This window comes from Octodon degus, unplaced genomic scaffold (genome assembly GCF_000260255.1).
Source record: "Octodon degus isolate 3935 unplaced genomic scaffold, OctDeg1.0 scaffold00047, whole genome shotgun sequence".
Taxonomy (NCBI): Eukaryota; Metazoa; Chordata; class Mammalia; order Rodentia; family Octodontidae; genus Octodon; species Octodon degus.
In genome coordinates this window covers 963,327-978,009 of record NW_004524623.1, presented here as the reverse complement: position 1 = coordinate 978,009, position 14,683 = coordinate 963,327, and the positions used below count along the sequence as shown (strand labels likewise).

General features: G+C 43.6%; 1 protein-coding gene across 2 annotated transcripts in view; it reads right to left on the bottom strand.

Annotated features, from left to right (window-relative positions):
• Rassf3 (Ras association domain family member 3) overlaps positions 1-14,650 on the bottom strand; it is a 77,103-nt gene extending 62,453 nt beyond the window's left edge. Inside the window, exon 1 of one of the 2 annotated variants that reach the window (XM_023716311.1) lies at positions 14,416-14,650. In XM_023716311.1, the coding sequence (XP_023572079.1) occupies positions 14,416-14,526 (111 nt within the window). In that variant the 5' untranslated portion in view covers positions 14,527-14,650. The remainder of the gene's footprint in view (positions 1-14,415) is intronic. The other variant, XM_004632128.2, reaches the window with a different exon arrangement.
• Positions 14,651-14,683: the final 33 nt, after the last annotated feature.

Genomic DNA, 14,683 nt, shown 5'->3' with positions numbered 1-14,683 from the left:
AAAGAAAGAAAGAAAGATAGTTAATTGCCTAGTAAGACATCTCTGAGAATGTCTGCATGGTGGTAAACTACATGTGATCTGCCCTTTGCAGCCTGTAGACAGGATATCCTGGAAGACTTAAGATCAAGTTTTCTCAAGTTACTTCATATACCTGACGGAGAACTGGAATGTCATCTTTCTTCAAAGCATGAGTGCTTCACGAGCACCAAAATCAACTCTGAAAGTAATTTAAAACTTAAGATATCAACTGGGCAGATTCCCAAACCACCACTTAGCAGGTAAAAATAGAGACAAGATGAGGGAATAAATTCATTTTCAACAACAATTCATCAAGTGTTGCCTTCAGTGCTATGGCAGGCTGGTAGTTTATAATCAACATGAGACAAGGTAAGCAGCAAAACCCACTTTTACAATGGTCTCTGGGCACATCCAAGATGTTGTCACACTGGCAACTGTGACAGCTTACACTCTAGGAATACCCTGCACACACGCCACCTCACTGGGTCCTCTCTAAGAAGCCAATACTCAATGAAGTTCATTAAGGAATCTTCTCAAGCTCCCAGAACTAGTAAATGACAGATCCAGAATGCAGTCTCTCCCAGTTCTAGGTCCCCAAAGATTTCTACTGAACACTGCTTTAGTAAAAGTTCCTACCAAATTGTTTTCAATTAATCATGTTAATATCTACAAATAGTAAATTAACTTCTACCAAATAAATTAACTTTCATGCCAACTCCTGGCCCAAGTTTATATTTCTTACTTAAGAATATATTGATAACACTGGAGCTCAGCCCAATTAGTTATTTAAGATGTGCATAAAGGGGCCAAGGACACAACTCTGTCGCCCAGTGCCTGCCTGGCAAGCACAAAAATCCTGAGTTCAACTCCTAGAGCCCAAAAAATAGGGGCGGCGGGGGCAGGGGGGAGAACAAGCATGCACATATGGCATTTGGATTCCTATAAAGCCATTTTCAGGGAATCTTTTTTTTTTTTTTTTTTTAAGAAGCACACAGCCAAAGGCAGAGCACACTGGGGGTGGAGAGAACAGGAAAACCCAGAAGGGTCAGTCATGCACACACCTGTAATTCTAGCACTCTTGAGACTGAGACAGAAAGACTGCTACAAATTGAGGTCAGCCTGGTTTACAGTTCGGAGACAACCTGAACTACATGGTAAGTAAAATAGATCGATCAGCCTGGACTATATAGCTTAAAACTAAAACTAAAATAAACATACAAACAAAACCCAGAAGGCTCATCTAGCCTTCATAGGAAGGTTTCCCACCAGATTCCACAACTCATTCTAGGTTCAAAGAACATAAATGAACTTTGAAGAACTGGCCAGACAGATCATATGATTCACTGAGCTTCTTTAATGCCTGCATTCGAGTGTAAGCAAGCCTGTTTCCAAAATGGAAGCACCCAGCAAAGCTGAAATCCCCTGGGCAGCAGGCGGCTCTGAGGGTGGGACGGCCAGGGCGGGGCGGCCAATGGGCTCCAAGGAGTTCGGCCTTGCCTAGATTACCTCATTTTATTTGATCTCAGGAAAACCAGAAACCATGCAGTGACTAAGTCCATAACAATGAGCCAGAGGGCCACTACCGGCCCCAGGAAGAGGCAGATCCTAGCAGCAGCCCTAGGCAAGACTCCTGCAGTGGCAGCACAGAGACGGAGAGGAGAGGAGGAAGTTTAAATTGCAAAAAGAAGAAGGTACGTGTCAATTTAAAAAGTCCTGGGCAAAAGAACTATACTTTCATATACTGAATATGTTCATACTCTTTCAAGCCAGGGTGGCCTGCTTTCAAGGAAGAAGGTGGTCAAAATTTAAGATTAGGCGTCTTCAGCCTTGATCGCAGGCAGCAGCTCCTGGTGTCAAAAGCAAAGGCATGAGTGGTATGGAAGGCATTTAAAAATAAAATAACCCCAGGAATGCCTGAATCTGTATTAATCCTTATTAATTACATTCAGACATCCAATGCACGTCACTTAACAAAGACAAAGAGACACCTCATTTCTTGCCAGCCTTTCACTCTTGGCCAACGATTGCAGAAAAGTTCACTTTACACCTCTCAATCACTGCCAACCTCCACTCCACCTCTATCCTCAAGTGAAGAGGTAAGTGATCAGATGTAATAGAATCTTGCAAAGGGAACAATCACTAACATTTATTGATGCCTATTACTGCCGTGAGTGTTGTCACAGATGAAGACACTGAGCTATCACCAATTTATACTAAAGCTGCCCACCTCACAGAAGGTAGAACAAATCTCAGCTCCCTCTATCAATGTTACTTTTTTTTTTTTTTCTGTAGACAGCAGAGACAGGGTCTTGTTACCGAGTTCAGGCTGTTCAGGAGCCCAGGATAGTCTAGAACTCTCGCATGACCTCTGTTTCAGCCTCCGGACTACTAGATGTACACCAGCACACCCAGCCCCATCAGGTTAATTTTAAAACTGTAACAACACCACCTTTCCTAGGAGTGAATCTGAAGTTGATTTGTTGATATTGGCACGACCTTTGCCTTTTAAAAAGCTACTTCCTTCTACATGGCCTACCTCAAAACCCTCTCTACTAAAATGGCACTATTATTTAGGGATAGTCCACAGAACAAATCTCCTGTAGCAGAGACCCACAAGACGTCAAGAATCAAATTAACCACAGCAGCTTCATGCTGACTGACTGCCGCGTGACTAACGACAGCCAGAGTAAAAGCAAGAAAGCAGTTTTTCAACTTCAGAAAGACCTGAAAAAGCGGTATCTTCCCCTAAACAACCACTGGCAAACAAAGAAAAGGCATTGGACAGCCTGTTTATAAACAGAGACAGACCTAAAACACAAAAAATAACACTATTGTTTAACAGTCTACACAATATTTATAGGAAACCTGCATCTGCTTCAGGCCTGTGCCAATAACACTTTTTTTTTTTTTTTTTGCAGAACAGGGGATTGAACTCAGGTCCTTGTGCTTGCCAGGGAAGAGCTTATTCCACTGAGCCATCTCCCCGGCCCTTCAATAACACTTCCGTTGGTTAATTTTCTCATCTCAAAGTTCCACTGCAATTAAAACTCAATAAAATCAACAGTTCTCATTCTCCTGGAATGCTCTGCTAATTGTAAAACACTATGGACTGCTAAACTTCATTCTAGTACTGGTACTTTCCCTCCTATTGATACATTTAATTATGGGTTTTTTGTTTTTGTTTTCGTTTTTTGAGACAAGGTCTCACTATGTAGTTCAGACTGTCCTTGAATTTGTGGCAATCCTCCTGCCTCATCCTCCCGAGAGCTGGGATTATAGGCATGCACCATCACGCCCAGTTTAATGTTTTCTAATTTCATAAATCTGGTTTTTTGCTCAGAACTACATCCTATACATGCTGGGAAAATATAGAAAGCTGAAGGGAAAAAAATGGGATAGGCATGGTTGTGCGTACAAATAATCTCAGCTACTGGTGAGGCTGAAGCAGTATTAACAGTTGAAGCCAGCCTGTCTCAAGACCCTGTCTCAAAAATTTTAAAAGGACTGGAGATGTACCTCAGTGGTAAAACTAGCAAGCATGATGTCCTGGGTTCAAGTCTCAGTTCAAGATAAGAAAAACAAAATCAAAAGATTCTCCTGAGCAAGCATTGCGGGGACATTTCAGGGTAAACTCATTTGAGTTGCAAAATAGAGATTAAGAGAATTCATAAACTATCCTAAAGCCAGCAATAACTTTTCATTTTTTAAGTCTCCTGATTTAAAAAAAAAATCATAAAGAGAAATTAAAACATTACAAACAAGGAGTCAGATTATAAAAGATTAAGCAACGATTTCTACAGGGCACCAGCAAGCCTTTAAGTACACAGTGAGCCGAGATTCCTTTCTAACTACAATTTTTCAACAAGATGATAAGCCCATAAGTAAGCAGTACAAATTCTCTTCGGTGGGTGGTTCTTAGCAGTTTGTCCTACCATATTTCTCTTCCAATAACCCATCTATTTCTGAGGTAACCCAGTTTCTTGTTGGAAAACAAGCCCTACATGTATTGAAGTACAAAGAAAAGCAAGATTTTGCGGTCTCTTTTTCTCCGGGAGTAGAAAAAAGTCGCATTACTGGCTACCCACCTTCTGCTGGTGCTGCCTGCTTAACGCTTTTCCTATGTGGCAACCACAAGAGCAAGGAGCATTTTGTTGGCTCACTGGCATCCGCCTCAAATGCATTCTGAATTATTTCAAAATAGCCACATATGTAATGTTCCTTTGGTACATATACTGTAACCTAAAAACAATCTGAAATCCAACTGACACAAGAAAAGGGTAACATCTACAGCTAAATATGCACAGAACTCATAATACTGTTGTGTCAAGATTTCCACCTAACACATGGTCAAAGACCATGCAAGCACAATGCTCACCGAAGAGGAAGATCCACTCAGAAAGACAGAGAAATATTAAGTTCTCTGTTAACTGATGAATGAAAATCAAACAAGTGCTATTGCTTATTAAATAAATTTTCAATTTAAATGACCACATTCAACCAAGGCTGGGGAGATGGCTCAGTGGAATAAGTGCTTCCCTGGCAAGCACAAGGGCCTGAGTTCAATCCCCGGTTCCACAAAAAAAAATAAATAAATAAATAAAAATAAATGACCACATTCAACCAAGCTAAAGGTACAAAGAAACTGATTACAAATACAGCTATGAACTGGCAAAACATGCGAATACAACATAAAAATGTCACATCCTTATGTGCAGTAAAATTACATTTTTGTACATTCAATCTAAAAAAGCTAATACAAAATGGCAAAGTTTTATGCTCAAAATGGTCATGACAGCTTTGCACAGCAGTGGCAGTACCACAACCAATGAGGTTTATGCGAGGCACAGCAATTGCTAATTGAAAATGCTCACGATGGTGTTACAGTAGAAAAAAATTTTCTTTTCTTTGTATTTTCAGGGAAGGGTCTACAGGATGTTCAGGGTCTCACTACTAGATCAGACTCATAGTGATCTACCTGTTTACAGCCTCCCAAGAGCTGGGATTACAGGTGCACCCCACCATGCCCAGTCTCAATTGTCATCTCGGCGCACGCCCCACCACAGGATTGAACCTCTGGCTGGCACTTTAATCTGCTAAGCTTTTTGACCAGCCCTATAGAAGAAAAATTAGAAACATAAAATTATCCAATGTTTGGAGCATAATTCGTACCGAATAAAATACAACACAGACCTCAAAATGAAAACTGAAATTGTGCACTAACAGTTCATAGTTCTAGCTTTAACAATATTCAAATTTGTCAGTCCAGTGTTTATCAAAAAATTAGAAATAGGGGCTGGGGATTTAGCTCAGTGGTGAAGCACCTGCCTGGCAAGCCTGCGGTCCTGAGGTCCTGAGTTCAATTCCTGGTACGGGAACAAAACAAATTAGAAATAAAATAGACATCACAGACCATACCTGTAACCCAACGACTCAGGAGGCAAGTTTGGGGCCAGCCCAGCCAACTTAGTGAAACCCTACCTCAAAGTCAAACATTAAAAGGGCTGGAACGTAGCCCCATGCTAGGCCACCTGTCTGGCATTCAAAAGGCCCTGCGTTCAATCCTCCATAATAGGAAGAAAAAAAAAATGAAAATAAAATTACCATATGATATCCAGCAATATCATTTCTGGATAGAATTACAAGGTCTCTAAATGATACCTGTCCCCCTAATCCATGTGAACATGGAGGGATAAATGGATAAACAAAGTATCACATAAACATTTAATGAAGTATATTCAAACTTGAAAAGGACGGAAATTCTGACACATGCTCCAACGTGGGAGATCCTTGAGGTTATTATGCTAAGTGAAACAAGCTAGTCACAAAGGACAAATCCAGGACTGTATGGTGTCACCTGAGTAGCCAAACTCAATGATCCACATAAACTTCTAAGCCCTGTGAGAGTAGGTTTCAACCTACCTTGTCCACTGTTAAATCGCTAGCATTTCATCTAGCACACTGTCAATATCTAGTAAATACCTTGAAAATTAATTCAGAAATGCACCTTCACCGGTCTTATACATACATACACACAAGCTCCACCTTCACTGAAGTCTATCTTTCTTTTCTTTCTGTACTGAATGATTAAGCCCAGAGCCTTCGCATTAGACTACATAGCCCTTTTTATTTTGAAACTGGGCCTCTCTAAGTCACTAAGTTGCCCAGCCAGGGTTCAATTTTGGAGCCCTTCTGTCTTGGGCCTGCTAAGTGCTGAGCTTAGAGCTGCCCACCACCCTGCCTGGCTAAGTTGCATCATGTTCGAGACAATACTGCTGATTACATTCCAAGTCTGTTAAATTCAGTGTCTAAAAAATTAATTCTTCTGGTCTCCAATTCCCAAATTTATTCTTTTCCTGTCCTAATTATCTCACTTTGTTTAGCATCTGAAAAAAGAAATTGAGTGCTGCAATGTATAATTAGTAAATTATTCTTAGCTGACTGACTCATGGAGCAGCAGTTAGCAATTACGGTCCATAAAATGCACATTAAGCTTGCTGTTTTAATACTCTGTGAAATAATGGCCCCTATTCTCTCTGTAAGCCAAACTAAAGTTGCATTTAGAATGCCATTAGGACGGTTTTATCCTATTAGCTCACACGTGAGAAATAGAAGTTCCCCACACAGAAGTTTCACAACCTCAAAATGCTGGTATGCATGACCTAAGACGGGTCAAGAAGAAACTCTTCCCAGCCATGAAGAGCAAGTTCCCTTCACAAAGAAATCTCTCGACCACGCCGCTTGGCGCCCCAAGCCACCCACCCTGAGGGACACTCAAAACTGGCCTGGGTTGCCAGCTCTGCTTTAGCCTGGAGCACTGTCAAACAGAAATATAATGCAAGTTCCTTAGATAACTTTAAAGTTTCCAACAGGAATGGTAAATAATGGCTGGAGCTATGGCTCCATGGTACGTACGGTGCTTGCTTTCCATGTGCAGTGCCCATGAGATTGATACCCAATATCACTAAATTATTATTATCATTATTATTTGTATTTACTGCAGGGTCTACAGGGTTTCACTACACAGACCAGACTTGGAGTGATTCTCCTGTTTTCTTTCAACTTCCCAAGTGCTAGGATTATAGGCAAGCGCCACCACGCCCAGTCTCAATGAGGTCTCAGCTGTCCTGGGGGCGGGACTAGCATGGCAGGCTGGGGATCTAAATTATTTATTTACCCTGTAGGCAAAATGAATTTTATTTAAGCCAATATACCCCAAATATTTTTTTAACATGTATTACAGTTTGTGTCTAGATGTCCCCCCTAAACCTTGTGCAGCCAAGGGGCGGGCTTCTGGAGTTTGTGACTGATTAAGGGTCCAATGCTGGGATTATGGGTGTGAGCACTATACCCACTCATAGCCTGCACAGGTATAAGGGAAGGAGAGGGGCTTGCTCTCCCTACTCCGCCCTTTCTGCTCTTGATGCTGTCTCTGTCTCCCACCTCCATGAATTGTTGCTCCTCACCAGCTGATTACAGAAGCATCCATTAGCTAAGAACTAAATAAACCTTTCCTTCCTTAATTTTGAGTGTCATATACTTCATTCAAGCAATGAGAGAAAAGTAACCAACACTACATGGAATCAATATTTTTACATCATTGCAATCTATCTTACATTCTTTGATAGTTAGGTCTTCAAAATCTGGCATTCTGTATTTACAGCTCAGTTCATACTAGCCACATTTCAAGGGTTCAGCATCTCCCCATGGCCAGCACAGCTTGCGAATGGCCACTCCTAAGAGCAGGTACAGTGACCCATGTCTGTAATTCCAGCTGCTCAGGAGGTCGAGCAATGAAGATTATAATTTCTAGGCCAGCCTTGGTAACTTAGATCTTGTGTCTAGATTAAATTACATGAAGCCAGGCATGGCGGTACATGTCCATAAACCCAGCACTTGGGAGGCTGATACACGAAGACTGTGAGTTTCAGTCTAACCTAGACAATTTAGCAATAGTTCATCTTAAAAAAAAAGAGGAGGAGGGAGGAAGGAAGGGACACAGAGAGGACAAAGGAAATGACAGGAGGTAAAAAAGATGGAAAATAAGAATTGAAATGTGCACAGTAGTAAAGTGTTGGCCTAGCATGCATGAGGCCTTATATTTCATCTTCAGCACCACAAAAAGAAAAGGAAAAATATGGAACACTGGTTAATTATTTTGTTAATGTTGGCTGATATTTTGTTTAACTCTGGTTAGAGTTGCTAACTCTGTTCCATGTATTTTCTACCCTTAAAGATGATTCTCTTTCTGCTGAAAGATAGTAACTTAGCAAATCAAAGCCATAAATGTACTGCCCTTTAGCAAAGGTCAATAAGGAAATCTCAAACACTGTTTCACAAGGATATCCTTATCTAGCAATGTTTCCAGCTAAACAGATGTATAGCTTTACCACACCTTACACAATACCTGTGTTACTGAAAAACTGTAAGAAAGTTCAGAGTTTCTTTGATACATTCAGGGCGCAAGTGGTTTAAAGGAAAAATGAATGAGACTAGGGACTTCATTTTGGTACCAGTCTATCCTGAGTCTAGCACACGCCTGGCACATAGTAAGCACTCGCAATACATTGTTTAAATGATTGAAGAGGCTTCTTAAAACAAGGATAACATAGAAAGAGTTATGTCTAACCAGTAATAACATATCACCAATACCGTGGAAACTCAACAGCTACCACCTACCTATAGCATGTTTCTGTGTAACATGACCCTAACAGTACCAAGTGCTGGGACATCCATCTAAAAGGAGCCAGCTCTCCTTCACACAAACCTGGCCTTTATTGTACAGGCTAGCTTCTGCATACATCCAACAAAACACAGGAACAAATACCATTTCTGCTGTGAAGGGAAAAAGGAACTTAAGAAGAGAAGGTACTGATTTGAGATGGGTGGTTCTGAAAGACTTCTGGGAAAAAACTGACATTTAAGTTGACCCATGAAGGAGGAGGAAAGCAGGCAGCTCCTGGGCAAGACTCTGGCATGGGGAGTAACTTAGATTCTGAAAGGAACTGAGAGAGAAAGGACAAACACGACTAGAGTGCTAGTTATATGCTCCTACTTAAAGGCTACTAGAAGCCCATGGTGGCAGCATACAAATCTAGTCCCAGGCAACCCAAAGGCTGAGGCAGGTGGATTCCTTGAGTTATGGAGTCCAAGGCTACTCTGGGCCACACAGTGAGACCCTGTCTCAAAAATCAGTAAGTAAATTCAGATTATTATACCAAAGGGCAAACAACAGCTGAGGCATGGGACAGGAGCGATGCTCGCTTAGCCATGAGAATAGACTTCCTCCTAGGCAATGTCTAGAACTCTTCCTTGGCAAAAGAGCCCAGGCTGACTACAGCAGCCGTGATGCCCGCAGACGAGAGGCCCCTTGGCAGGCATCTACCCCACGCTGCTTTTTTTTCACCACCCTGAAGAAGGGTCCTGATAGATAGCTAAACGCATGGGGACAAAACCGGGGTCAAAAGCAAGCTTCAAGGGGGCCTTCAGGGGGAAAAGAGGAGCCTCAGGCTCCCGCCTGGGGATTTGAGCACACTGGGAAACACTGGGTCCGCCTAGCTTTTTGTCCTAGAAAAAGAAACTTCAAAATATGACAGGCACTAACTGCCAAAGGAAGTCTAAGAAGAATAACCACATTATGGATATTTTTAGCCTTTCTTTTCATAAATGTTTTGTCACTGCTTTCCAAATAGTTCCAAATCTTACAAGTTAGCCAGAAGAAGCACAGTACCGAGGTACTGCTCGGAAGGCTAAGAACAGGGACTAATCTACCTTTAATTCACTTAAAGGAATGTGCTTTTATCAGTCTTGCTCATAAAAACACAAAATTTCCATAAAGACTGTGGGGAGCCGGGGGTGATGGTGCACACCTGTAATCCCAGCACTCAGGAGGCTGAGGCAGGAAGATCACTGCTGCGAGCTAGAGGACAGACTGGGCTGCAAAGCGATTTCAAGGCCAGGATGAATTGCATAGTGAGACCCTGTCTCCAAAAAGATTAACAAGACAAAACCAAAAGACTGTAAAAATGGACTCTATCAGACATATGGGCTCTGCACCAGGAAGAATGGCTGGTGGGGACTTAAAGCCACAGCCAGTAGCCCAGCAATTAAAAATCAGCATCACCCAAATCACTTCAATGTTGTGAAATGCTACACTAAACCCGAGTGAGCTACCTCCAAAGCTTCTGTGGACAGTAAGAGAAGGCCACTCATTACTGTTACTCTAGCAATAACCAAATAAAGAGCCACAAAATGGTCAACAAGGAGAAAACCCACAGGACAAAACTGACACTTGCTGTGTGGTATAAGACAGACATACCTTACTTAAAATTCCTTTTAAGTTTATAAATTGGGCATTGCAGCCAGGACCTTTGCACTGAGCTAAATACTCAGTCTTAATTACCCCCACACACAAAGAAACAGACACAGCATTTCCAATGGGCCCATGAGATAGCTCAGCAGCATAAGCGCCTGCCTGGCAAGCACAAGGTCCTGAGTTCGAGCCCTGGTATCACAAAAACAAAAAGATTCTAAAGTATTTATTTTGAAACATGGTCTCCCTCCCTAAGTAGGTTGCCAAAGCTAGGCTTGAACTTGCCATCCTCCTATCTCAGCCTCCTAGAGTGCTGGAGTTAAAAGGGTACACCACCATGACCAGCATAAACATTTCAGCATAACTTTTTTTTTTTTTAAAGTGTGGATTGTTCAGAAGACAATTTCAAGTTTCTTGACATGTCTCAGCTAACCTACTCGTAAAGCAAAAATGTCTCACACCTTTATTCCTGAACACGGCTAAAACCTCAGGAAGAAGGATGATGGCTATAGCTCAGAGGTAAGAAATTCTCTAACAATCACAGGAAGGTTTTGTTTTTGATGGTTTGGTTTCGTTTTGCCATGCAGGCATTTATGCCACTGAGCTACACCACCTGCCCTGTGTGAATGGTTTTAGGCCCTTCTATCTTTGGAAATCTGAATGTGACCTGTAATGTTTTGGTAGTCAGTAAATCAGAAGAGATAAGTTACAAATTCCAAGCTGGTTGAAGTGACACATACAAGGTGCCCATCATTATCCCAGCACCTAGGAGGCTGAGGCAGGAGGGCAGTTTTGAGTTGGAGGCCAGCCCGGATGCCCACGGTGAGTTCAAGGCCAGCCAGAACTACATACCCCAGACCCTGTCTAAAACAAACAACAAACTAACTCTAAATCACAAAACTGTTGATACTGCTGGGCTGCTTACATACAACTAAGTAGATCCTTTGAAATATAGTGAATCCAAAAAAACATAAATGATGCACCGTAATGACAATATGTGAGAGTAAAAATTTTAAGAAACAACTAATTTACAGAAAGTATTCTTATGCTAAGAATAGTGGCACATGTTCCTGCCTGGCAAGTGCAAGGTCCTGAGTTCACTCCCTGGCACCAGAAAAAAACAAAAAAGAAGAAAACTCAAATCCAAACCTTCCTGCTAAGTGTGGACCATTAGAAATTACTTAATGATACCTCATCTTTCATTAGTTTAATGTTTCAAAAGGTTCTTGGGATAATACTATCACGCCAGGAAATGTTTATTCACTCAACTAGTATTCACTGAGCAACTATGTGTCAGGTCCCAGGAGGGTTGGGGAGGAGGGAGGGAGAGAAGGAGATGAGGACAGGGAGCCAGACAGAGAGAAAGGGAAGAAGGGAAAGAGTGAGATGGAGAGGAGTGAGGGGGAGGGAGAGGAAGGGAGGGCAGAGGAGAGAGGAAGGAAGAGAGAGAGGGGAAGAGTAAGGGAGAGAGAGAAAGGGGAGGGGTTGAGAGAGAAACTAGAGGGCTGGAAATGTAGCCAAGTATAGACACTTGCCGAGGATGAAGAAGGCCTTGTATAAGGAATACAATCCCCATAATAAGGAAAGGGGTATAAGATAAAATAATAAAAAAGATAGCATTTTCTTCAAGTTTTTAAGGTTTTTGTTATTGTTGGATTATGTTCCCTGACTGGAAAGAGAAGAAAGAAAGCTCTCATCCCTTCACCCTACCCCTTCTTCTTCACCCAGTATTCACCACAAACATCTTGCTTTCTCGGTTCAGTTCTATAAACTTTATTTTGTTAGCTTTTCCGCCAAGTGGTACAGCACCAAACAAGAAGAAACACTATCATCCCTAAGTGATTCCACAGCCATATCTCTCTTTATTCCTTTCTAGAGAAAGGAACTTTCACTGCTCCAAAGCATCACAGGTGCTAATCTTACTTTTATAATCATAAACAATCAAATGAAGCCTTATTTGACTGTACATAAATGTTCCACAAAAATGTTTCACTGTATAAGTTTTACTTCCTTATTCACAAATGTTATCAGGAATTAAGACTCAGTTCCTTCTTTAAATATACCAAAATGCCCATTACAATTCGGTTTAGAACACTTTTTCTACCTGCCAATTAATTCCTGTAACTCTGTACCTCGAATGTGTTATGCTAGAATGGGAAATACACAGGCAAAGGGGCTTCAGAGCATACATTGAACTTTTCAAGCCAGAAACTAGGGTTCACTATCACGATTTTCAGCATAATCCTTGGAAAGACATACTATATTAGTGTTTTGCTAATTCTAAAAGCCATAAATATATATGTATGTGTACATAATGCAATATATATTACATCAGTATTACAAACATTTGAGGAATTTTACAAATAAATGACTACATATAAATCACATAAAACTACTATATGCACATAAACCTAGAAAGAAATGCTTTCTTGCAAGGGCCTGAGTTCAATCCCGGGTTCTGCAAAACACACACACACACACACACACACACACACACACAGAAAAAAAAGAAAAAAAAAAAGAAATGCTTTCTTTACTTTAAAAGCACTAAAGAGTCCTCATACAATTCCAATCTGGATTTTCCAGCCTTTGTGAAGGAAAATATCGTTCCTGGAGAATCTAAGAACTGGCAAGTTTTCTGGAGATTAAGACCAACTTCTGGAATAGCCTTCAAACTAGCAGGAGCTTGTTTCCACGTGTCAAATGGCAAGAGCAGCGTAAGTGGAATGAGAAAGTACAAAGCGGAGAAGTAAAAGAAAGGGGAGAGCAACAAAGAGAAAAGCAAGGTAGGAAGACACAGGGACGTGCCATTTTTCCACAACAGATGGGGTGGGCTGCTGTTTTCCAAACTCGAGCCATTTAGCAGGCTCCCTACTGAGAGTAAGGAAATCATCCTTCAGGCGGAGAGGGGGACAGCGACCGCTCCGAACTTCACTTAGATTAGCGACTGAGGCGGTTCAGAGGACCCTGACTTCCATCTAGTCCTTCACCACCCTCTCTTCCCGACTTCTAGAGGCTGAAAATACTGCACCTTTCAAATCTCAGAAATTTGACCTCAGAAAGTGGTTCAAAACTTAAAAGGTCGGCAAGGTCGGCCTGGACACATGTCCTCCCCGCCAACTGAAGAACTACACCTCGGACTCCTAGACTACTTTTCTTGCTTCTAGTCCCCAGGACGGTGATCTAGAACCCCCCCCCGCCCCTTCGGAACCGGGGATTGAACTCAGGCCCTTGCGCTTGCGAGGGAAGCGCTTATTCTACTGAACCATCTCCCTGGCCCCCCTAGAAAGTTTGTGCGTGCCTGTTGTTTTTTTTAAAGAGCGACATGTCTGTTCCATTATAGCTTTCTGTGATCTGATGTGAGCGCGGCGGCGCCCTGGTGCGGGTTCAAGGGCCAGCCCGGAGTCCAGCCCAAATGCCCCGTCTGGAAGGCCTCCGAAAAGAAAAAATAAATAACAAAAAAAGATCACGGTCGTGCAAAACTGGCACAAGTTCCTCTTCCATTTTCTCCCAACTCATGTTTCCCATGGCATGCTTCCTCCAAAAAAGGAAGAAACCGGCCCCGAGCTCAGCTCTCGCTGCCCTGCTTCTACCTAGCACCGGAGCTCAGCTCGTTTGCAGAACATGCGGGCACCCACACCTTCACTTCGCGGGGAGCTTAGTGAATGACCATCGCAGTCCGGCCCAGGTGGCCCCGGCCCCCCTCCCCCACCGGCGCGCCCCGGAGGAACCGGGCTAAGTTGTCACCACAGCCACCACTAGTTCGGTCCCCGAGCCACTCGGAGGCCACTAGCCAGCAAGCAGACGACCACGGCGGGCGGGCGCGGGAGCCGACGCCCGAGCTCGCAGCCCGCCGCCCATCTGCAGCCCGACCCAGGGGGAGGCGCCGAGGCCCTCCGGCGCGGAAGGCTGCAGCCGGCTCGGCCTCTCCGCCCTTCCTCCCGCCGCCCTCGCCCAGAGGCGCGGGCTCCAGACACGTTCCCGGGCCCCAGACGACAGAAGCGACTTCCCGGCGCCCCGCTGCTTCCCGGCGAGCATCCCCGCGCGCCGCCGCAGCCACGTGGGGGCCGGACCCGGGCGCCACTCACTTGCTGGCCGGCGCGGGACTTGCCCTGGGGCGCCCTCCTGAAGAAGGAGGTCCTGGCGGTGAAGAAGAAGTCCTCGGCGTCCTCCTCCAGGCTGCTGTAGCCGCTGCTCATAGTGCTGGCCCTGGCGCGCAGGCGGCCAGGCAGGGGGCGCGGCGCCCGCCCGCCCGTCCGTCCGCCCCGCGAGCTCCGCGGCGCGCGCCCAAGCCCCGGCAGACAGTGCAGCGACAGCTGCAGCCGCCGCTCAACCGGCCGTCTAGGCCACTCGCGC